The sequence below is a fragment of the Chrysemys picta genome, chromosome 13 (assembly GCF_011386835.1).
Source record: "Chrysemys picta bellii isolate R12L10 chromosome 13, ASM1138683v2, whole genome shotgun sequence".
Classification (NCBI taxonomy): Eukaryota; Metazoa; Chordata; order Testudines; family Emydidae; genus Chrysemys; species Chrysemys picta.
The window spans coordinates 34,623,675-34,647,611 of NC_088803.1; the positions used below are offsets into that span (position 1 = coordinate 34,623,675).

A 23,937-nucleotide genomic window follows, 5' to 3' on the forward strand; every position below is an offset into this window, starting at 1 on the left:
GCTCAAGTTCTCTGTACTGAGGATGCGGGGGGAAGAAACGTGCCAGCCATGAGAGGAGATGGTTTGGAGTGACTTGGTCATTGGCGTTTCTGGCACTTCACATACATATATATATGAACTCCTCTGCCTCTTTGCACTCGTCTGCCCAGGATGTGTCTGTCCCGCATGCTTCCATCCTTTTCTCCGTCTCTCCTTCGCTATGGGAGCATCCCTTTGCTTACCCTCTCCTTGCTTTGCATCTTTCTCCTTCCCCGGCCACTGATTCAACCACCTAAGTGGGGCAAGGGAATGTTTCCGTTCCAGTGCAGAACTACCCTTTGGATGTTCCCCTTTTGGCTGCAGGGTTCATGCATTTGCATTTCTGCTCCCTCCTCCCTACCATTTTTAATGTGTTGCCCCTCCGGCCGATGTGCCCCTGTGCTTTGCGTACACTAGCCACAGCATGAGGCTGGCTGCCACTAGCAGAGAGCCCCTGGAGGTTGGGATTCTGGCCCATCTCAGTGCACAGGGGCTCAGGGGAGAGCAACGTAGGTAATGGAAGGGAAAGAATGCACATTTGTAGGTTAGCGGGCTGTGACTTCCCCCCATGTCGAGCGCTGTGCGAGTGATTACCACGGATTGCCAGACAATTGGCAAATCTGGCATCAGTGAATCAAGTGTTTCACGGTGTAGCCTTCACCTGCTGCGTATCGGGATTATTCCCTTGAGGCTGTTAACCGAAGTGATGTGTCCAGAGCTCTGGCCTTTGTCTTTTTTGGAGGTTCTGTCATCCTCCAACCATGTTTTTTCTCCCATTCAAATACTAATGGGATGATCAGACCCATCCTTGACCCTTCCAAAGCTTAGAGGTTGATAACTTATCGCTTTAGTGTGATTAGCTTATAGGTTCCTGATCTCTCTCCTGCTGATAAGATCTGAGCATTGTGGGCTAGTCCATGGGCCTTAGCTGTGTCTGAAGGACGTTTAACAAAGCTGGGCAGATCCTGGTGAGAGACCAGGTCCAGCGGCGGCACTTAATCATTGCACTTGGATCCAGAGGTAGGATGAAGCAAGGAAGACCATTGTTCTGCCATACATCTAAGATGGAGGGGCAGTGTATGGGGGACCCTCACCCCTGGAGCGTCCCTGGCGGCCTGGTGCAGCATTGCATTTGTGTGTCTGCCTCAGTTTCCCCTAATGGGCTTCAGTGAGGCCAATGAGGGGACCCTCACCCCTGGAGTGTCCCTGGCAGCCTGGTGCAGCATTGCATTTGTGTGTCTGCCTCAGTTTCCCCTAATGGGCTTCAGTGAGTCCAATGAGGCTCATGTATGTTGAACGGTGCCCCGTCAAGGGTCTAGTTTATTTAACTCGAAGGTGGCACGTTATACAAATAGGCCCCCACCTCAGCATTTCTAACTGAAGGGGAGAAGGGCTGAGTTAATCATGGTCCATCAACCCCACTTATGTCCAGCTCCCTTACCAGCAAGGTCCTCTTGGTCTCAGAGCTTCTTCTGGAGCCAGGGCCTCTTGTCATCAGCTGGGGAAGGGCTTCTCCTCTTGGGTCGGGGTCCCCACAGAGATCAAACTGTGACAACCCTTCCTTGGAACAGCCTGTAATCCCTCCGAACTAGGACTTCTGCTACGCACGGTGAAGTGCTTCCGTGGGGCCAAGTTCTGCCGAGACGCAGCATTCGTAGCACTTCCCTTTCGGAGCCTCTTCCACCCAGCATCAGGATTCCTTTCCTGGTGAGCCTCCTCCCCAGGCTCCCCGGAGAAGCCCTCCCCTTGGGAGATTCCCTTCTGTGCTGTTCCTCTCCCCAGGAGTCCCTGGTCTCTAGCTCACCCCAACTGGGAGAAGCTGCCTTTTATCAGGCCCAGGTGCTTTCCTGCCTAATTAATTGCCTCCCAGTTACTCAGTGAGTTAATTAGTCCCAGGTGAACCTGAATGGCCACCTTGCCCCTGTGGAGCCTGTTAGAGGTAGGCTGAGCCCCTGCCCCTTACTCCAGTCATCAACATGCGGCGGGGCTGGTTCCCCACCAACTTGCCCCTTGTGTTTCAGGCCTGGATCAAAGAGAATGTAAAATGCTGCTAAACCCAAATTCTCCACTGACTCACTTTGTACTGGTGTAAATGATGGCACAAGGTGGAGGACCGCGGTGAACAGGCCCAGTGACTCCTGGGCTAACGGTGAGATTGTCCCAGGAAAGTTGGGACGTCTGCCTAATTGACAGAGGCATGCTGCCTAGTACTGGAGGGGGCTGGTATGTGCAGGAGAGAAGGAACTTTTCACCTTGAGTAGCTCTGCTTAGCACAGGCTTTCCTCTGAAGCACCATAGACCCAAATTCAACTGGAGAAGGTCAGCAAAGGATCCCAGGTTCCAGCGCCATGCAGGGACGCACAGTATTAGCCCTGCTGCGTTTGAGGTCTAGTCTTGTAAAGAAGCTATGTCCATGGAAATGGAAAGGCTGATGTGCGTGTTTCTTCTGTTGCAGGTGGACCTCCCATTCCTGGAAAGGTAAATGCCTCTCTCACTTTGGGCGTGGGGGGTGGAAGGCTATTTCCTTACACTTTCATTGCACGTGGGTGTTGGCAGCTGTGTGGGAGCATGAGCCGTCCTGTGCGCACCTTGCTTGTCAGAGAAGATTCTGCTCGTGCTTACGCATGTCCTAAACCAGCATCTCTGTTGTAGAATCGCAGGGCTCAGGAGGTTAGTATTGGAGCCTCTAGCTCACCAGACACAATCCAGCCCTGGTCAGTAGCGACCAGAAGTTGCGCCATCTGATGGCTGTTTGTTTGGTCTGTGTGAACTAAGTTTGGTCTTGATCCAGTTTCTAGAGGACAGCTGCCCACATCTCAGAAGCTGTCCCCACAGTTGATGCTAATTGCACCTGCAATGTCAACAGTCTCATCAGAGAAGCCAAGGACTGTGTGGGCCATTGGTAAGGCCCTTCGTTTTCAGTTTTTATTTTATTTAATTTTTTCCAAGAATTTGTCAGTGTTTATAACCACAACAACAAAAACAGGTGAAAATCAGTGCAAAAAACTATTCATTTTTCTGGGTAAATATCGGGGTTTATTTTGGTGGACGGAAGGACGGGGAAAAAGTATTCAGTAGCTGAATGCTTTGATGAGTGGAATTCAATGAGGTTTGCTGCAGAACTATAACAGAACTCAAACTCCAAAGTGGCATTGTGTTTTAAGAAAACAATAGATCTGTAATCCCCAAATAAAACTTTTCCTTTGAATGAACAGTTTGCTGTTGTAGACTTAGAACTATTAGCCTATAAATATTTACATTTAATAATTGGGACACACCATTTGCAACACATACACTCAACTTCATCCTTTTCTCCTGTTTTTTGTTTTGTTTTGTTTTTTTTAAAACTTTTGAATACTTCCTTGTGTTTTGAAACGTAGTCTGAGACAGATTTTGGTTTTCTTCCCATTTTAGTGTGTCAAATCTTTAAACCATTATCTGCTAACAGTTTGAAATGTGTACATGGTGGGCATGAGATTCATCGGTACATTCAGATGTGCACACACTTCAGAGCTTGCATGCCTGCCTGTTTGTCTATTGTGTGTATCTTCTAGACTAATACATAGCCTTACTTCAACAGGCAGCTTTGCATATACACACAGACTAATGTATTATTGTAATACATATAGCTCATGTGATGTATTGTATTTTCCTAATAAAACATGTTATTTTATTTATATTTGAATGATACAAAATTAGGGTGAAAATCAGAAAAAAATGAATAATACTTTTTGTAAAACTCAGGAATTTTTTGGTAAAAAACGGTTTAAACTGAAAACGAAGGGGCTTAGCCGTTGGTAAATAACACCCCTCTGACCCCTAGAGGTCATCCCAGCCAGATGGTGCTGGAGGTACATTGGCAAACCATGCCCTCACTCGCCCATGTGCATCTGTGCTATGGCTAATCAGAAGTTCAATGCAATTGTGGAAGCTGGAGATGGAAAAACCTACCAGCTCAGCTAATCCCTGTCCTAGAAGACAGTGCAGGATTTCTAGTGTCTTGTCTAGCCTAGTTCTGCAAGTCCTATGCACTGTCCTGATGCCTCTAGTATGTTTCACTCAGAGGACATTCTTGATAGTCAGCCAACGTTTTTCTTGACTTCATCACATCACCCCTCGTTCTACCCCCCGCCTTGCTAATAGTTCCTCTCCCTCCTTGATGTTTATATCCTTCATCTGTTTGTAGGCTGTTACCACGCCTTGTCCTTAGTTATCCCTTAGCTGTGCTCTTTTAATCTTTTCTTACAAGTCAAGCCCGCTAGCTCCCTGATTAATTTTGCTGCTCTTCTCTGGCCTGCCTCTCTTGGTGCTGTATTGCTTGTAACATGGTGCCCCAGGCAAATGCAATGTCCAGGAGCAGGTGGCTGAGGCTGGCGAGAGGAGCACTTCTCTCTTTGCTCCCTGACATGATTCTTTTGTGTGTGCACCACCAAAAGTGTCTCTCTCTTTTCTTGGTGCTAGGGTGGTGGTGGGGGTTGCTGTGTTGCTCTCTGAGGGATGTTGTGTGTTACTTGCATGTGCCATCCTGATCTGTAATGGCTTCACATCTCCGATGGATCCCAGAGACCATTCAGCGAAACGATGAGATCACTGATTGTAGATTCTCTCTGTGTCCTTCCCCCAGGTGTGCAGAGAGACTTGAGCACTCCAAAGTGTCCCTGCTGGAGTTCCAGAAGTTCTTGCTGGAGTATCAGATGGTGAGCTCCCCAAAGGGCAAGCGAGAGTGGAGGAAGGGGACTCCGCTATCCTCTGATACGGGCCATCTGTAGGGAGCTAGTGTCCAAAGGGTGACTCTGATCTGGCGGTGCTGGGTGCTTGGGTAACGGCATGCTCTGCCCCGGAGGCAGTCCTGGGAGCACAACACTTCCTGTCAGGAACAGCGGGCTGGTTAAGGAAGAGCATTGACCATCTTATGAAGGCATCTCATCCAGCCATCCGGGTCTGGGAGCAGGAGAAAGTAGTGTGGGGAGATCCTAGTCAAATACTTGGGGCGCATGTAGGTTCCATGAAGGAGATGGGGGGGGATAGCTCAGAGGTTTGAGCATTGGCCTGCTAAACCCGGGGTTGTGAGTTCAATCCCTGAGGGGGCCATTTAGGGATCTGGGGCAAAAATCTGTTTGGGGATTGGTCCTGCTTTGAGCAGGGGGTTGGACTAGATGACCTCCTGAGGTCCCTACCAACCCTGATATTCTATGAAGAGGGTTTGGTCTAGGCTTTTAGATCAGTCAAAAGGGTTAAGGTAGCAGAAGCGCTGCTTGTCTCTGCCTGTCCGCTCAGGAGAGTGGTGTGACTGCCAGCAGAGTCTGACAGGCAATTGATTGATTTTATCGCTGACTTTTCTTTTGAAAGTGCATCTTCTAAAGCAGTAAGCTAACACATGTGCTGTGTATTTTGCAGACTGTGCAACCTCTCTCCATCTAGGTTCATAAATGGCACCCACCACTGTACTATTGCCCTCATTAATGCAATCGTGCAAATTAAACTTCATGCTCAGGGGCTCTGTGAGTTAGAGTACGCACTGGAGAACCTAGCTGACCGCAGTAACCATGTGCCCTCATTGTTGATATGGGTTGTAACTACAGTGAGAATACTTAATATTTCATAGCATGGAGCTCCCGCCTTGCAGTGACCCGCGTGTGCCTCTCTGGCTGCCACTTTGCAGCCAGCAGTTAACTAACCTGATCTCCCTGGCTGACCTAATGAAAGATGCTGATGTGCCGGGAGAGAAATTGACAAAAAGGAACCAGGTTGGCTTCTGTTGCCTTAGACCCAGGGTGTGGAGGGAGGTGTAGCTGGGTGAGGAGCATTTTTCGGTAGCAGAGGACAGCATGAGCAGAGAGAAATATATCTGAAATCCTAAAAATCATAAGATCTAATTAACAACGGGGAGGGTTTCTTTGGTTGAGTTCACTGTTGGTTTACTGTTAGTTTACTTGATTCGTACTAACAATTAAATTCCCAGTCCTGGATCCTTTTCCTTTGAGACCCCTTTTTAATTTAAATCAGCAAATTAAATGAACTCAATGTGGTTTTTAAATGGAAGCTTCTGAAAATGTTCATTTCACACAAAGCAAAACTCTTCCTTTCCCCTCTCTACGTTTGCAGGAACTCTGGGCTACAGACATCCTCCAGGTTCAGGAGTTCATGTTTAACTTTCTGAGAGACCCCCTGAGAGAGATTGAAGAGCCTTATTTCTCTCTGGATGAGGTGAGGCTCTGAGGAAGCTATTAGTATAAAAAATGGGGTTGAGGGAGGACTCAGAATAGTCAGTTGATCTAGTGTTCTTTATAGGAAGTGTGCCCTTACCTCTGCCATGTGTAATGCTGCTTGAGGGGTCCAAGTCTCTCTTGCATAGCATTGCTGCATGTGATCATCCCGATGAATAGCTAGCACTCGATTGTTACCGCACGAGAGAATTTAAATGTCCCAGTTCCCTGTGATTGGGACCAAACATTGGGCATTTGAGCTCCCCACCAGAATGCTCCATGGGGCTCTGTCTGGTTGTGCTGATCTTGCAAGGTTAGGAAGACCCCTTGGGCTAGAGAATTATTTGTTTAATTGAATTATTTGGTGATTATTAATAATAATCTTGCCACGTAATATAGTCTATTCGTTGACAGAGATTAAATAAGGGTTCATGTCCCTGGCTGTGTGTAAATATGTTTAAAGTCCCGCAGCATTGAGACCTTAAACAACCAGCTCCCATCCCCGTCTGCCCGTTGACTTCACTGGGGTTGGAGCAGGCCCTTTATCAGTTTGCTGTCACTGGAGTCAATGAGCAGACTGCCATTGACTTCACTGGGGCCAGGTACAGCCCGCACTGCATTAGGAACTGTCCCGGCCCTTGTGACTGCGTGTAGTGAGGATGATCTGGTTTGCATCTGCCTCTGCGTCAATTACAACCCACGAAGTAAAACCCTTAATTGTCCTTGACGCCTTTTCGTTTCTTCTTGGGCAGATACTTGCCTTCCTCTTCTCCAAAGAGAACAGCATCTGGAACTCGCAGCTGGACGCGGTGTGCGCGGAGAACATGAACAATCCCCTCTCCCATTACTGGATCTCCTCCTCGCATAACACGTAAGGACAGAGGAGAGGTGTCTCTCCCCAGCCCTCGTGCGTCCGTCCTCGCAGGCCTCCTGCGCCATTACGCAGTACTCAAATTCTCCCTTTTGTGCCAACTCCAGCGGCATGATGATTTCCCAGGTCCAGGTTTCCCCAGGTTTCAGTCTGTGGCCCTGTTCGTCAGAGACACCTCCCCAGTACTCCAAGCCTCCCCACTGCTGGCTTCTGGCGGTGTTTCATTCTGTGCATGGTCAGGAGCACCTCTGTGCTGGCTGCAGTCTGAGAGCCTGGGCTGTCGTCCTATTGCTTTATTTACCATCAGCATTATCGACCTCCCCCGCCTCTCCGGAGGGTCATAAGAAAAAGCCTGGAAGGATGAGATTGACTGCTTGAATTGCTGCTGTGTGGAAAACCCTCTTAGAACCATAGAAATGGAACATCCTCCAGTTGGCAAATGCTGATGGCGCTTTGTGCGTCTCACGGAGTGGACGGCAGCTTGGGTTTGCTTCCCTGTCTATCCACAGTCACAGGTGCCATCAGCAGGAAAGGGCACAGCTCTGCAGATTGAGTTTGCAACCCAGCAGGGCTGAGGGTGGGTTGATCTGAACCATTCCTGTGGGTAGCACGAGAGACAGGATGGGTAGAAGAGGAGGACCGTGTGTCTGTCATATTCTAGCAGCACGAAGCCAGGTTGTGGCTTGCACCAGTCCTTGCTCCTGTGATGTCCCGTGCAGAGCTCTCCGTGTTCCCTTCCGCAGCGAATTACTTTTTTTTGATGGCGTGTTTCTTTTGCGTGGAAGGTACCTGACGGGGGATCAGTTCTCCAGCGAGTCCTCCTTGGAAGCCTACGCGCGCTGTCTGCGCATGGGATGCCGCTGCATTGAGTGTGAGTACCTAGCAGGGGCTGGCTCCTTTTCTTCAGCGATGGCCGTGAATTTTGTGCTGCCCTCATCTGAGGCTCTTGGTTCCTTTTGTTGAGTGGGGCCTGCTGTGTGGTGAGCGAGCCAGTGCCTTTAGAAAGAGTGTGCCCTGGAGGCTGGCCCGTGGGCCATTTTGGGCGGGCACGGCCCCATCTTTCCATCCTGCACCGTGCCGTGCCTGGCCTGCGGGTCACAGCCCACCCCTCTCTTTCCTGGGACCAAATAGCAATGGTGGCGATAGAACTACCACCCACTTGAACCTCGTCCTAATGCCACAACACCACAGCCTGACACTCTGGGGCAGATTTTTAAAGGCATGTAGGTTCCTAACTCCCTTTGGCAACCAGTGGGAGTTAGGCACTTCCCTACTTTTACCAGTCTGGCCTGTCAGCTCTTCACATGCTTATGCTGCATTCCAGGAGGCAGCCTGCTGCAGTGGTTAGAGCAGGGGAGTGGGAACCTGAAGGCAGTGTTCATTTAAAAAAATCCAATTGTATTTCCACAACAAATGTTAATGAAGCTGTTTCTTTTGGAATTTTTCACAGAAAATTTCGCCTTTTTTTTTATTGAAATTTTTTTTCTAAATGAAACCGTTTTCAGTGAGGATCCTGTTTGTCAGCAAATCGAACATTTAGTGAAAATTACACTGTTTTTGTGGAATATATTTTGATTTCAACCAAACCATTTTTTAACTCAAAGATCTTCAGTCAAAAAATTTCAACCAGCTCCGTCAGGTGACCTGAAGGCTAATCTCCCTCTGACGCTGACTGGCTGTGTGAGTCACATCATGGATCCATGCCTCAGTTTCCCCATCTGTAAGATGAAGAGATTCACTTTCTTGGTTGTTATGAGATTCAGTCCATGGAAGTAGATAGAAGGTGCCACTGAAGTGCTGTTAGCACTGTTATTGTCCTGTCATGCTGCATTTTGACACTCTTGCAATGCCCAGCATAATGCTATGGTTGCATGTGGGCTCACACTGAAAGGGTTCAGGAGATTTTGTTTGTTGGACCATCTGGTACTTGTTAAAGTCATTGTTTTCTCAGAAAGATCCTTGATTTTCACCTCTCTCCTTTTCCCATCCAATATGGATTCCCCTGCAGAGCTAGCTTGGTTTGACCCATTTTGCGCTGACGTCCTGTTTGCATCACTGGGTTTGATTAAGTTTCCCATTGGGTTCTGTTTTAGTGGATTGCTGGGACGGCCCCGATGGGATGCCTGTGATTTACCATGGACACACCTTAACCACCAAAATCAAATTCTCTGACGTCTTGATGACCATCAAGGAACATGCCTTCATGACCTCTGAGTAAGTAGAACAGGTGTGCAAAAGGCAGAATCCTCCTGGGTCTGATTCTAATTCAGCTAGAGTGAAACTCATGTTTGTGCAAAGGACACACCCGAAGCCTCCATGCAGGGTTTAAGTGGGCGTGAAGTGGCACATGCAGGCCTTTTGCTTGCCCCCAGCCCCGCACCTCCCCTCAGTGTTTAATTTGTTAGGTACAGGGGCTCAAGCAATTTTTTTACTTTCATAACTGATGTGCCAAGCCCAGAGGTGCCGGGGCTATGAACTGCCAAGCCGTGGCACAAATTAAGCACTGTTGCCCCCTCTGCACAGGGGTGATTTCACCAGTAAAGAATGTCCTCATTTGGTCAAGGTCTTGGGAGTTCTGTCCCTGGCTCTCCCATGGGCTCACTTTGTGATGCTGAGCATGGTATTTATGCCTGAATTTTCAAATGTCCATTAATTTTGGGTGCCCAACTGGAGACACTTTCGGTCCAGATACTCAGAGGAGCTGTGAGCTCCCAGCTCTGGCTGAAGTCCATAGGATTTGTAAGTGCTTGGCAAACTCTAAATCTGGTAGTGCAGGGGTGGAGGAGTATCAGCTGGGCACCCAGAATTAGTAACACTTCTGAAAATGTAGGGCCTAACTTCTCTCTAGGTTTGAACTTGGTGACTCTACTTGATAAATCTGACTTGTGTCCTTGCTGATAAACAGGGCTCCTAGAAATCCATTTGCCATGGAAAAGCACAGAATTTGCATTTTTACAGAGAATCTTCAGTTTTTACATTTTGTGAAAAAGTAAAAACATATGTTAACTAGTAACTAAATGTTACTGAGAGTACCAGTGTCACTTATTCAATGTGCACGACCTCCCCTGTTGTGGTTGCTTTTTCAATGTGCTTTAAATTTACATAGCTAAACCTACTCCAATAAACTGCTCCCTGCATATAGAGGCTACTCAATGGTGCATAAGGGTTCATGTTTTAATGCATCTCAAATTTCACTTGGCCTCCAGACATGAGTAATTAAAGTTAAGAAAAGAAGCCGAAAACTTTAAAAGTTCCCCCTAAAGACCATGTCACTGAGTTTGGCAAGGACAACTTTCATGTTGATGGTAATGTGCTGGTCTGCACTGCATGCAGCAAGGCTGTAGATCACATTAGAAGGCAGACAGTTGTAGAACACCTGGAAAGCACTAAACATAAACTGAATGAAAAGAAACGAAAACAAGATGCTGAAAGAGCAGTGCCCCCAATAACAGTAAAGAAACAATGCACTGTCTCTGGATCATTCTATTAATTGTATTTTATTATAATGATTGATGGCACTGGTAGGCTTTGAACTTGCTTAAAAGTTGTAAACATATCAATAAAATGTTGTGTTCAATTGATACCTATGTATATTGTGGCTAAGGAAACTAAAGTTTAGTGTTGTATTTTAATCGTGGGAAAATGCGGGTTTTTATGGTTTTTCATTGGAGAATTTTTTTTTTTTTTTAATCACTGAAAACTAGGATCCCTGCTGGCGAATGTGTCTAACTAAATTACTAAATGTAATTTCTCTGGTAGCCTGGGATTTTCTGGGACAAGTGATGCTTATAGCCTTAGTTAGTGTCCTTTGATATTGCAGCCAAGGGCTTATTTTCCTCTTTGTACTCATGTACAACTTTGGTCCATGATGGTTTTTGTGTGACCCTTATGCACACATGGACGGTACACAGATGATCAGATACTGAAGTTCTTCTTGCTAAACTGGTCCAGCAACGAGGGGACAACCTCTGACCATGGGCTCCTGCCCTACCAATGGCACAGATGTGATTGTTTCTCCACAAGAGGGCCATGATCAGCAGGAGGCACCAAAGTGCCTGTTTTGTGTTGTGTATTATAAGTACATGTGCCATATTTGTAGTCTGTTTGGTTCCTACATGGAAGTCCTTGTCCTTCTGTGAGTTAGTGGGGAGGCAAATTTTTGTTAGGTTAAATTAAACTGGGAAGCACCCTGCAGTTTTTTGATAGGTGTCTCTGATCCCCCTCTCAGCCCAGTCCTGAATTGGAATGTACAGATGGACTCTACTGAGCCATTGGGCAGAAACTTGTGTTCATCTTGGTGGGGATGAGAGTGAAATCTAGAATGTCCAGGGGATGCAAAGAAGCTGAAACCAGACTCTGTGGAGAGTAACTTGTAGAGTTGTCTAGTCGGCAACTGGTAAATTCCTGCAAGTTGGTGCTAGTAGTTAATTCATGCAGTTACAGAAATGTTGACCTTCCCCCAATCACCACTCTGTTATTTAACCCCTTTATTCCCTCCTGCTTCTTCACCTACCAGATATCCTGTCATCCTGTCCATTGAAGATCATTGCAGTATTGCTCAGCAGAGGAACATGGCTCAGAATTTTAAGAAGGTTTTTGGGGACATGCTTTTGACCAAGCCGGTGGATATATCTGCTGACGGGCTCCCCTCCCCGAACCAGCTGAAGAGGAAGATTCTCATTAAGGTAAAATTTCCTTTGTAGCTGGTGTCTCTACTGCAAAGGAAAGTAGGGAGTGGAGTTGGGATGAAAGGAATGTTCACCTAGGCATTGGAAGGGCTCATCAGTGATTTGAACCTTAAAGGGACAGTGCATGTTGATTTTATTTGGGCCCATTTCCCAAGAAGGTTGAATTAGGTTGGTTTTTCCTAGAGGAGCCAGAGAAGATCCGATCTGGATCCACATACTAATTTCCCCAAAGTTCAGGGTGCTTTGGATTTAGGATCCATCTTTAGGTTTTTTCCCCCCATGTCGCCAATGATCTGATATTTGTACTGTGGGTCTCCTTGATCTGCTTCACTGTCTACTCCAGCACCGTCTGGTTACCATGGCACCTTGCACTGGCAGAGAATACTTTCTATTCTGCTGGAAATGCAGGATGCTCTAAGGTTGGGAGGGGGCATGGAGCTGAAAACTAAACAGAACTGGGGAGAGCCTCTAACTCCTCTGTCTTATTGCCCCCTGGTGGCCACCTGGGAAATGTATAGATTGTTGTTTTTAAATATCCTATGCTCTGAAATTCAAGCAACCCGCAGACAGAATCTCCTTCGATTAGTTTTTTGGAGTCATTTCTTTAGAACCACATTGGTTTAATTCTAACCCACTGGCGAGTGTGTGTTACGGATCTCCTGCAGCGCTAAGCCACAGAGGAATCTACGGAGCTTTAGAACCAGCTGTGGCCAGCTCATGTTTTAACGGCTGGAGGGTCCCTGGTTCAATCCCTGGCATGTTGGCCAAGATGGTACTGTCACATAATCTCGATTACAAATTCTGAAGGATTCTTCCAAGAGCCACCATGCATCTGGTAGGGACATAGATTGGAAGCACTTAAGGACAAGACCTGGTTTTGCTATGTGTTTGTGGAGCCCCCTAGCACAGTGGAGTACTGGTCTATGACTGAATCTCCTAGCTACCACCGCAGTACAAAGTGCACAGTGGGGTTTTTGGCATCACTGAATTTCTTGACCCTTCTCTGCAGCGTGGAGGGGGATCTTTTATCCATAATTATGATCTAGGGGGAACCCCTTGTAATAGAGCTGAAGAACGTTAAGGTTGCTCAGATCGGAGCATAACAGGTGAATATGGTCTCTTCTGGGACCGCTGCTTCCTTTAGGGTATTTGATCCGAGTGTCTCATTCTGCAGCACAAGAAGCTGGCGGAGGGCAGTGCTTATGAAGAGTTGCCGACGTCTGTAATGTATTCGGAGAATGATATCAGCAACTCCATAAAGAACGGGATCCTCTACCTGGAAGATCCCATCAATCACGTATGTTTCTTTCTGCGGCTGCCACCTCATCCACTTCCTTCAGGTTACCTAGAGATCGTTTCCTGGGGATTATTAAGCCAATTTGATCTTGTAAACTAACAATAACGCTGCTGGGAAAATCATTAGCATGTGCATGGTAGAGAGCCATCCTGCCTGGGAAGGGAGATAGTGTAAATTACTTAGGGGTTTTCTCACTCCTCTGATTATGTGACACCGAATGTGCCTTGTTTAATAGACCAGGTTCCATTATTGCAGTAAGTTATAAATAAGTCCAGAGTTTACAGACTTGGGTACGTCTAAATCCATATTCAGGCACCTGACTAAACAGTCTGATTCTTATGGGTCTGAGCACTTCTGTTGTTTCAGTTTTACTGTGTGCTTTTGACGGTGTTTTCTCCGGTCAATTTCCCTTGTTTTTTGCATGGATCTTTCTCACGCATGTTTTGAAAAGAAGGGAGGTGCCAGGGTGAAACAACAGAAATTGCCTGGGTGACTCCGGGTCTAGTGTGGAACCTGAATCAACTCTGAACTTTTATTTTTTTAACTAGATTTCCCGTTGACAGTATCCCGTAAAAGTGTGCTGAGAGTTCTCAGTCTGATCCCGCATGAGCATCAGTTTGCATCACCAAGCTACCCCACGCTTTGATGCTATTGAAAGTCTCTGCTCAAGAGTATCTCTTGAGTTGAATTAGCAGGGTGTAGTTGAGCTGGTGGTGTCTTGGAAGCTTGGCTGGCATGTACCTTTTATCAGTGCCATTGATCATTGTCTTACATGAGCCTTAAAATTCACCAATCAGTTTCCCTCGCTACCCCCCAGCCCCACCAACCACAGGGCTGAAAATCCATCCAAAGGTGGTATAAGGTCTGCTGGGTGCTGTTTGGATGAATTCCCTGTACAGATCTTTCTGTCTTTCCCTGCAGGAATGGAATCCACACTACTTTGTCCTGACCAGCAGCAAGATCTATTACTCTGAGGAGACGACCGGCCACCAGGGAAACGAGGATGAAGAGGAACCAAAGGAGGTGAGGGCGATGCTTTCAAAGAGGGGGTGCCTATGCCCCTTGAAAATCTCCATTTCATGGACTGCCCGGAAGTCGTGAAATTAGCCCAATACCGTGACTTTTCTGACTGCAGGGAAGTGGAAGCGGGCAGCCACACACGCCGGCCTCGTGCTCGGCGCAGCTCATAGCGCATGGCAGCGTCACGTCGGAGTAGCTGTGCAAGGGAGGACTCAGCGGTTGGTTTTACAAGAGGCACAGTTGCCAGTGCTACCGCTGCTTGGCGCACGAGCAGCCATGGCCTCGGCAGGCCTCGGCACATGCCGATCTAATAGTCTGTGTTCCACGCCGCAGCAGTGTGGGCTACTGTGCCTCAGCTAAAACCCAGCCACGGAGCCCCCTCCCACGCCGAAACTGTTGCTCCGACGTGGCCCTGCCGTGTGCTCTGAGCAACCCCAAGCAAGAGATCGGTGTGTGCAGATGCCCGCTTCCACCTCCTCGCTGTGTGAAAAATCGCAGCAGTGCAGGGGCGACTCAGGGGCCGGGCAAGTTCTGTGAAATTGACTACTTTACCCATGGTACTGCCAGGAATTACATCCCCCTTCTCGGCCCCCTGCCCCCCAAAAAAAGTCCTTGATTTTTTTCTCAGGGCCTTGCCTATGCTATGTGGCCTGATTGTCTGAGCAGCTGTTCTGAGCATTGATTTCAGCAGGAGCTGCAGGTGCTCAGCACGTCTGAAAATCAGGCTATTGCTTTACCCCTCTGTGCCTCAATTTCCCTATCTGTACAATGGGGTTAATGACTTTTATGCCACCCTGGGGATGGTCTGGGCCCTGGAACATTCTATGCTGAACAGTAATGGATGTAAATTACTGGAGTCCCAAGGGATTTTATTTTAGTGGGAAGGGGAAGGGAATTCAAACACTCATGGTCCAGAGCTGGAGGCCCTCTGCCTCTGAGAACAGCAGGCCCCTTCCACAGGGAGCTCAGCTGAAGTGCTGGTGCTCAGTGAAGTGGGAGATGTATCTCTGCCCCCTGCCAGGTGAGCAACAGCACTGAACTTCACTCAACTGAGAAGTGGTTTCATGGCAAGCTGGGGGCCGGGCGTGATGGGCGCCACATAGCAGAGAGGCTGCTGATGGAGTACTGCATAGAGACAGGCGCCCCTGATGGGTCTTTCCTAGTACGAGAGAGTGAAACCTTCGTGGGAGACTACACCCTCTCTTTCTGGTAAGGATCTGCAACCCCTTTCACCAGCTCTGAAATAGCCTTAATCCATTAACTCCTTATCAATACCTCTAACTTCTGTGCCAAGATTCCTGGGTTCAATTCCTCCTCTGCCACTGATGTGCAGTGTAACCTGAAGCAAGTTACTTGATTTCTCAGGGCCTCAGTTTCTCTACCTGGGATGCAAAAACGGGAATCCTGAGTAGAACTCGAGGTTATTTAACTCTGTATTTGGCACTGGTGCGACTCCTTCTGGAATACTGTGTCCATTCTGGTGTCCACAATTCAAGAAGGATGTTGATAAATTGGAGAGGGTTCAGAGAAGAGCCCTGAGAATTATTAGAGGATTCGAAAACATGCCTTATAGTGAGCGACTCCAGGAGCTCAATCTGTTTAGCTTAACAAGGAAGGTTAAGGGGTGACTTGATCACAGTCTTGAAGTTCCTACTTGGGAGCAAGCATTTAATGATGGGCTCTCCAGTCTAGCACAGGAAGGTCTAACACGATCCAATATCTGGAAGTTGAAGCGAGACAAATTCAGACTGGAAATAAGCCGTACGTTTTTAACAGTGAGAGTAACTAACCACTGGAACAATTCACTAAGTGTGGTGGTAGATTCTCCATCACTGTCAATTTTTAAATCAAACTGGATGTTTTTCTAAAAGATCTGCACTAGGAATTATGGCGAGGCAGATCGCTGGCCTGTGTGATACATAAATTACAATTATGAGTAACATGCCCCAGAAGATGATCCTTCCTAACTCAGGTAGTTCGCCATCGGCTTTTGTCTTTAAGCATGTGGGGTTTCCTCTGCCATGTAATGCTGCTGACCTCTCTAGTGTGAGTGTACATTGATCACGCCTTTGTCCTGTTTAATGTAATCCCCGAGCCGACGGGGGCCACGCATCCTAGATTTCTTTACTCCTGGTGTCCAGTTTAGCTGGGCCATGGCCTTACAGAAATGACCAGCTAGTGATTGGCTTGAGCCAGTCACATGATGGCATCTTGCCCAATCAGTTTGCATTAGGGAATGGCTCTCTCCCCGCCTGCCAAGAGTCCTCACTCAAGTTGGATGCTGGGGCAGGCAGTCAAGGGCAAGCGTCTCTCTCTCTCTCTCTCCTTGTTCTGATCCAGGCGAAATGGGAAGGTGCAGCATTGCCGCATCCATTCCCGGCAGGACGCTGGCAGCCCCAAGTTCTTCCTGACCGACAACCTGGTGTTCGACAGCCTCTACGACCTCATCACCCATTACCAGCAGGTGCCTCTGAGGTGCAACGAGTTCGAGATGAAGCTGACTGAGCCTGTGCCGCAGACCAACGCCCACGAGAGCAAAGAGTAAGCGCGGGCGGGGCCGGGGGAGGGGAGGGAGTTCCTAACCACGTGGCTGCCCGGTGATCCCCTAGCGTGCGCCGCTCTCCGCTTCACTGTGGTCCTGCTGTGCCACTCCTGGTGCTGGAGTGTGAGGCAATGCTCTGCGTGGTATCCGCAGCCTGCCGTCCTGCCCTTCTGACCCTGAGCCATGTGGCATTTGGGGGGAGAGGGCGGGGACAATGCCTCCCCCTTGCCATGGTTACTGGACCGATCTGTCCTACGTCTGCGCTCCTTTCATCCCCGGCCTGTCTCTGCCGAGGGGGTGAGATGGGCCTTAATCACTCCAGATACTGTCCCTTTCTCCGCCTCCTGGCCGTGTCACGCGCTCCCCCGTGAGCAGAGAAACCGCCACCAGTGGATTTGGTTACATTGCGTCATGAGAGGGACCTCGCCCTGGATTGGTTCTGGGGTTCGGCTGGATGTGTCTGGGACACGAGCACTCACGTCATGATGTCTTTACCCAAAGGTGGTACCACGCCAACCTCACCCGGGCCCAGGCCGAGCACATGCTGATGAGGGTGTCGCGGGACGGAGCCTTCCTAGTGCGCAAGAGGAGTGAGCCCAACTCCTATGCGATCTCGTTCCGGTAAGCCCCCGGGCTGGAAAGCGCTCGTGCAGCCGTCCATCCGTCCCATGGGGAAGGTTTTGTTTATGCCCTGGCCTTCAGCACTCGGGGGGTTGTGTTGCTTTGGGTTTGGCTTGGGAATCTCCACCTTGAGCCACCGTTTGCGCTCTCACGAGCCTTCGCAGTTCCTCTGCATGGCCCCTGCCTTGCGCCCCTCCCTCGGTGTGTACCTGGGTGTGGGGGAAGTCCTCGCCGCTCGTGCTTAGCACACTATAAACCCCTTTAAATTGCCAGCGACTTTGCATTAAAGGAGCAGTTTGTCTGGTCAGGGAGGCGTCCCTGCCGAAAGTTGAGCCCACGCAGATCCTCCGAGATATTCGAAAACATGCCTTATAGTGAGCCAGTCCAGGAGCTCAGTCTGTTTAGCTTAACAAGGAAGGTTAAGGGGTGACTTGATCACAGTCTTGAAGTTCCTACTTGGGGAGCAAGCATTTAATGATGGGCTCTCCAGTCTAGCATAGGAAGGTCTAACACGATCCAATATCTGGAAGTTGAAGCGAGACAAATTCAGACTGGAAATAAGGCTACTTCCCATTGATTTCAGTGGGAGACAGGTGCCTAACTGCCTTTTGAGGATCTGCACCTTAGTCTCCCTGCATTGCTGTGATGAAGCGCTGTATTTGGTTCTGGGGCCTTTCAGGGCCCCTGTGTCCCTAATGGCTGTGCTGGTTCAGACAGACAGTTGGGCCACTGGATTCTGCAGCACCAAGCAAGGGAGGTTCAGATCCCTCCCCCTCTGTCCCAATAGCCATTCCTGCTCAGCCCTGACCTTGCAGGGAAGAAGAGCATGCCTGCTGGTGCAGCGTTTAGACTCGGGTGGCTCACGAAGCTGCCCTGCTCTGGGGATGTTCACCATCTGGGGATGCTCGGGGGGGTTCCCCAGCTCTTTTCCCTGTGTTGTCTCATTAACGGGTGCGGCCTTCGGGATCTGTGGGATTGTGCTTTAACTATCGGAGGTTTCATAGTGACTCGGCTTCCTTGCAAGCTTTAGACACATCCCTGAGTTTGTGTCGCCCTCTTCTGACCTGTGTTGGTGCCGCATGCGCCATCCTAGTGCTTCGCTCAGATCTCCCCTAGCTCAGGGTGTTGGGCTCTGGAGATGGGCATCTGGCTCCACAGCGATTCCTGTGTGATCTGGGGTGGGGGCACCTCTTCCCTCAATACTGATCGCCGGGTGCTAGTGTTCTCTGCTCAGCGGTGCTGCTGGGTAGTCAGGGTGGCCCCAGGCATGGAGGGAAGATGTCAGGGCTGGGCTAGGGTCTCATTCTCCCAAGTGGCTGCCTGGGGAGGGGGTTTCTCTGGCTGTTTGCCAAGCAGCATTTCTGCTCGTCTCGGCCTGGCAGGGCGGAAGGGAAGATCAAGCACTGCCGAGTGCTGCAGGAGGGCCAGACCGTGCTCCTGGGCAACTCCGAGTTCGACAGCCTGGTGGATCTGATCAGCTACTACGAGAAGCACCCGCTCTACCGCAAGATGAAGCTGAGGTACCCCATCAACGAGGAGACGCTGGAGAAGATTGGGACAGCGGTGAGCGCGAGGCAGGCCTGTTAACGGGTCAGGGGAGGAAAGGAGTCAGCCCATCTGGAGCGAGGGCTCGGCTCTGCTGGCCTTGTCCGGAGCCATTTGCTTGCCCCTGGCCATACGGAGGTTGAGCGAGTGTGTGGTACCTGCACAGCCAAATTAGCAGGAGGACCTGGGATCCCTCCTCCCACCAGACCTTGGGTATGCACAGCCTGATGTGCAGCCCGAGCTCTCGTTGGCTTCAGAGAGGTGTGTGGGTGCTCAGCACCGCAGACCCTCTGGCCAGCAGTAGAGGTGGCCAGCACACTAGTTTAGACAGGGTCTGTTTCCTACACGCCAGAGCCCTTCTGCACCTCTAGCTTCTGTGGCCCTTTCCCCCAGTAGCAGCAAGAAAAGGGGCTAGTTCTCCCTGCAGCAAATGCTTGGTTCCAAGCGACAGTGTATGTGCTTTTGTTTTGTAGGAGCCAGACTATGGAGCCCTTTATGAAGGACGCCATCCGGGATTCTATGTGGAGGCCAATCCCATGCCAACCTTCAAGGTATTCTCTTGCTGTTTGTCTTTACAGGTCGATTTTAATGGCCTGCTCGCCCAGCTCTGCCCCTGGGGCTTTTGGGCTACCCTCAGCATCCAGCTCTGTTCTTGGGCTCCCCCTCACTTCCAGTTCTGCCCCCCATCTCCCACCACTGCCATTCTGCTTGCCCCTGGGGCTGCCCCCATCGCTACAGGCCGGACCTTTGCTGAGGGGAAAAGAGGAGTTTCTGGTGGCTGGGCTGAGTGAGGACACTTTGCAGGACCTGACCCACTGCCCTGCTGTCAGGAATGCCTTCTCCTCCTCCCCCAATGCCTGCTGCCTAGACAGGAGTCCGTGTTCCTGCGCCTGGTTCCTGGCCCCTCTGTTGCTCTCATAGAGAGTTCAGAGGGATGGCGGGGGGGTTTCCTGGCTTCGTCCCAGCCCGTCGCTAGAGTGTGTGTGCATGGGTGGCTTCAGTGCTGTTCTAAGGTCGAGTCTGTTACTGTATCGCCGAGAAAGTCGGCCGAGTGTGGTTCCCTCAGCGTTCCCCGTGGCATTTCATGGGTCTGTTCATCTGTTCTGCAGCCTTCATGCGAAAGTGATCAAATAGCTCCCGGCTGCAGCTCTGGCTCCGGGGACTGCAGTGCTTTTGGCAGTCTCTGTGTTTCAGAGGGATGTCTCTGAGATCTCCGTGAGGGCACTTCAGTCCCCACCAGTTGAGCTTCCAGGAGAGGGAAGAATCTGCTTTTCTCCTGGTGATCAGAACAGGGTGCCTGGGTTCAAATGATCTGTTCTGACTCCCCCTGCTGGCAGCTTCTGGAGGGGCGTGATCTCCCACTTGCTGTCCTCTGAAGTTTTTGTGTACTGTAGATTCCACTTCGTAACAATCCGGATGTTCATATTAGCAACTTCCAGTTAATGGCAACATTTTTCTGGGAACCTCACTATTAATGGGGTTTGAATATTGGCAACAGGCATGCCGCGTACTAGCAACTTCGTTTGTTTGTTTTTAAGAAAAGCCCCGGCTGCAGGCAGGGAAGGAATTGCTGGGATGCGCCTTCCCTGTCTGCAGCCCTTGAAACCTGCGTGCACACAGGGACTGCACAGGAGGTGAGGGGCTGTGGGCAGGGCAGTAGCTGGAAGGGGGCTGCAGCCCAGTTGCTGGGATTGCATGGTCTCTCTGCGCTCTCCAGGCTGCACCTTGCTAGGGGACTGCAGGCAGGGAAGGAAGCGCAGGGATTAGCAGAGCCCCAGCCTCTGGAGAGCTCAGGAAGAGGTACAGGGCAGCCTAACGGTTCCCCAGTGCCCCCCCTTCCTGCCGCTGTCCTACCAGCAGGCAGGGCTGCAGCCAGGAAAGGCGCCTCCCAGCATTTCCTTCCCTGACTGCTACCTCATGCACCTGCCTTCCGCTCATTAGCAACTGCCGGATAATGGCAACTTTTTGTGGGCAACCCAGGGGGGGTGCTAATAAGTGGAATCTCCTGTATTTCTTTTCATGGGGTTCCTAGCAGTAAGATAAAGGAAACAAACCACACATTGGGTTCCTGTTTTGGTTTTTTCCCCCCTAAAATCTGCATGCGAGTTTGTATCATTTGTGTGTCGTCTGCAAAACACAGTTGCAAAGCCTGAGTGCAAACTGCATCTTATGCGCGTCATGGGCCACTGCCTGTTTGACCGTGTAAAGGTCCATTTGCACGTGATGTCTCCTGATCTGATTGTGCAGGGAGACTAAGTGCCCAATTGCACACAAGCCGTGTAGAAAACCAAGGCCGAGCTGTGACCCGTATCTGTCATTGCTTAGTCCAATAGCGCCATCAAGCTGGGCGGGGCAGCAACATTTCCTTTACTCATCTTTATAGCAGCCAGGCACAGGAATGACAGAGAAACAAAATGCAACACCAAACCAGGAAGAGACACGCTAGGGAAAATCAATGGCTCTTGCATGTGTGATGGCTGCCATCTTGGCCAGCACACCAGGGGTAGAACCAGGGTCCTCCAGAGCTAACAGCTGCTAGAGCTTGAGCTAAGGAGCCCAGGTTCCCTAATAGATGTGTAGCCTCTATAGACAGGCACAGCTAGGCACCAGAAACACGCTCTCAGCAGTGGGTTGCACATTGTCCTAGGATGGTTGCTAGATCCTGGCTCTTGGTGGACAATCCGAATGGCGGGTGCCCTTAGGCGAGCGAGCCCTGCCTGTGGAGTGGCTGTGCATAGGTTCTGTGTTACCCTGTGATCATACCTGCCATGGCGAGTGGACGAGGAGCTCTTGAAGGAAGGAGGCCTCATGCTGGCCTTGGTGTCAGCTGCCCAGCCTCATGCCTGGCGGCACTCTGTTGTTTTTGCAGTGTGCCGTCAAGGCCCTGTTTGACTACAAGGCGCAGCGGGAAGATGAGCTAACCTTCATGAAGAACGCCATCATCCAGAACGTGGAGAAGCAGGAAGGAGGCTGGTGAGCGACCCCCACCCTGCCCATTTCCTGTGTCTGCCCCCCATGGATGGTGGATGCCAGAGGATGAGCTTGGTGACCTTGCACCCATCCTAGCAGACGGGTCCCAAAAGCCAGCAGCCTCAGAGGAGAAGCCAGGGGTCTGCCAGGGTCATGGAGACCACTGGAGAGGAGGAGGCCTTGCTGCCGCCCTGTTCTTGTTCTGTAGATGAGCAAAGGATGCTGGTCTCTAGGACTGTCCATCTGGCACCAGCACTCAAACCCTTCCTACTTTGGAGGGGCACGTGGGGCTGGAGAAGTAGTGAGTGAAATTGAGCTGCGGGGCCACAATAAATGTGGTGGTGGAAGGGCGTTGGGAGGGACGGACCCATGAGCGTGGACGAGTGCCTCGCTGTGAAATGGCCACCTGTCAGTGGGGTAAACTCCACCGCTGCCCGTCAGCTTGTAATGAGCCATTCAAAATACAGTCCGTGGGAGCCGTTACACAGCCGGTGGGGCCGGGACCCTTTTGGAGGGCCGGGGGCATTCCTCTGTGCCCGATGCCAGCAGAGCTCACACAGGAGTGTGGTGAGAGGGGACAGGTTCTGCCGATTCTGCTGCGGCCGCACAGTGGCTCCAGGAGCTGGGCCCTTCCCGATGTGGAGCCTCCTTAGGGTTGTGTCCTTCTGAGATCCCAGGAGTTCCTGGGCAGCTCCCTGGGGCTGCTGGGGACTGTTCTGACAGGGATTGCACCTTTGTCTGTCCCAGGTGGAGAGGAGATTATGGGGGCAAAAAACAGTTGTGGTTTCCTTCCAACTACGTGGAGGAACTAGCCAGCCTCGGTGGCCAGGAGCCCGACAGGGAGGTGAGCGTGTTTCCGAGTGCCTGGGAAGGGACGTGGAGGTGGGGTGGGGTGAGGGCGTGTCAGCGGGAGAGTGGCCGTGTCTGAGCCGGAGTGGAATGCTTTCCTCCAGGCTGTTGGGACACGTGCCCCATGCTCAGGATTGGGGTGCTAGTGTGGCTCTGGGGTGCAGGGTGGGCTCGCTGCTGCACTAGTCAGTTCTGACATGCCGACCTGTGATCCGTTCCCAGCAGCAGCTAGACGAGAACAGCCCCCTGGGAGTCCTGCTCGGAGGCACCCTGGATGTGCCATCCTGCCAGATAGGTAAGCACTGGGGTGGGAGTGGGGTCGGCTGCTTTCTCATTCGCACCCATATGTGGGTCTTGCTGGGAGCTCCCTGGCATGAAGGGGCCTGGTTTCCCTCTCCGTCCACAGCAGCTCCAGTTCCTGGAGCCCAATGCCGCACCTCCTCTCCTGCCCTGCATCCCCTGGACACCTGGGGTACATGGCTTCTCTGGGGGTTTGGGGAATCTCCCACTTTGAGCCCAGGAACAGCGCTCGGCAATGGACTCAGGGGTGCCATGAGCCTGCTCCCCCAGCTCTGGGCAGTGAGGCCAGGAATCAAGCCCAAGCCTCCTCTAGGTCGCTGGCCCATTTCCATTCCCCCCCCGCCTCGTCTCTGGTCATCATAAACCTGGAGGCCAGCGAATTGGGTGCAGCTCGGGACCTGGCCGTAGGAAATCCACCCAGCACTTGTTCCTTCCCCTCCCCTCACTAATCGCAGTCCAGAGCGCAGAGGATTTGGCTGCATGAGCGGTTGTGATCTTTCCCTTCCCTCCCTCTCCCGTCACAGCCATCCGCCCCGAGGGGAAGAACAACCGCACCTTCGTCTTCTCCATCAGCAAGGCCTCCATGTCGCGCCCATCCATGGACGTGGCGGCTGACACGCACGAGGACCTGCTGGACTGGGTGAAGAAGATCCGGGAGGCAGCCCAGACTGCCGACGCCAGGGTGAGTCTGGTTAGCCACCTTGCCCTACAGGCCCCTAGTATCCTTGGGGATGGACGCCAGGTCCTCCTAGAGCTGGCTGCTCAAGCCCAGACACCTGTTCCCACTGAGCCTTGTAAAGGGAGTTCTGCTCCCAGCCCTTGGGAAGAGGGACAGGTCCTGGTAGAGGCTGGAACAAGCAGCTGAATAACCAAAGCGCTCCTCGCTTGGAGAGAGAGAGGGGCTTGAGGGAAGGGGAGACTGTAACCTCCCCCCTCCACTCTGTAGATGGCTAGTTCTCTGGTGGGTGGAGGCAGGCCGGGGAGCGCCCTACAGTGTGGGGTGGAGGTAG

At 50.8% G+C, this 23,937-nt stretch overlaps 1 protein-coding gene across 7 annotated transcripts in view; it reads left to right on the forward strand.

The window, feature by feature from the left end:
* PLCG1 (phospholipase C gamma 1) overlaps window positions 1-23,937 on the forward strand; it is a 97,293-nt gene that overhangs the window by 59,927 nt on the left and 13,429 nt on the right. For 4 of the 7 annotated variants that reach the window (XM_065565859.1, XM_065565860.1, XM_008168111.4 and 1 more), the window contains 18 exons: window positions 2,474-2,496; window positions 4,643-4,715; window positions 6,124-6,225; window positions 6,977-7,095; window positions 7,881-7,966; window positions 9,189-9,309; window positions 11,612-11,780; window positions 12,958-13,080; window positions 14,002-14,103; window positions 15,122-15,309; window positions 16,441-16,641; window positions 17,144-17,263; window positions 18,646-18,826; window positions 19,282-19,359; window positions 21,678-21,781; window positions 22,526-22,622; window positions 22,853-22,922; window positions 23,452-23,609. In XM_065565859.1, coding sequence (XP_065421931.1) covers window positions 2,474-2,496; window positions 4,643-4,715; window positions 6,124-6,225; window positions 6,977-7,095; window positions 7,881-7,966; window positions 9,189-9,309; window positions 11,612-11,780; window positions 12,958-13,080; window positions 14,002-14,103; window positions 15,122-15,309; window positions 16,441-16,641; window positions 17,144-17,263; window positions 18,646-18,826; window positions 19,282-19,359; window positions 21,678-21,781; window positions 22,526-22,622; window positions 22,853-22,922; window positions 23,452-23,609 — 2,115 coding nt within the window. Of the gene's footprint in view, window positions 1-2,473; window positions 2,497-4,642; window positions 4,716-6,123; window positions 6,226-6,976; window positions 7,096-7,880; window positions 7,967-9,188; window positions 9,310-11,611; window positions 11,781-12,957; window positions 13,081-14,001; window positions 14,104-15,121; window positions 15,310-16,440; window positions 16,642-17,143; window positions 17,264-18,645; window positions 18,827-19,281; window positions 19,360-21,677; window positions 21,782-22,525; window positions 22,623-22,849; window positions 22,923-23,451; window positions 23,610-23,937 lie in introns of all 7 variants that reach the window. The other 3 variants (XM_065565858.1, XM_024105070.3, XM_024105071.3) reach the window with 1 other exon arrangement.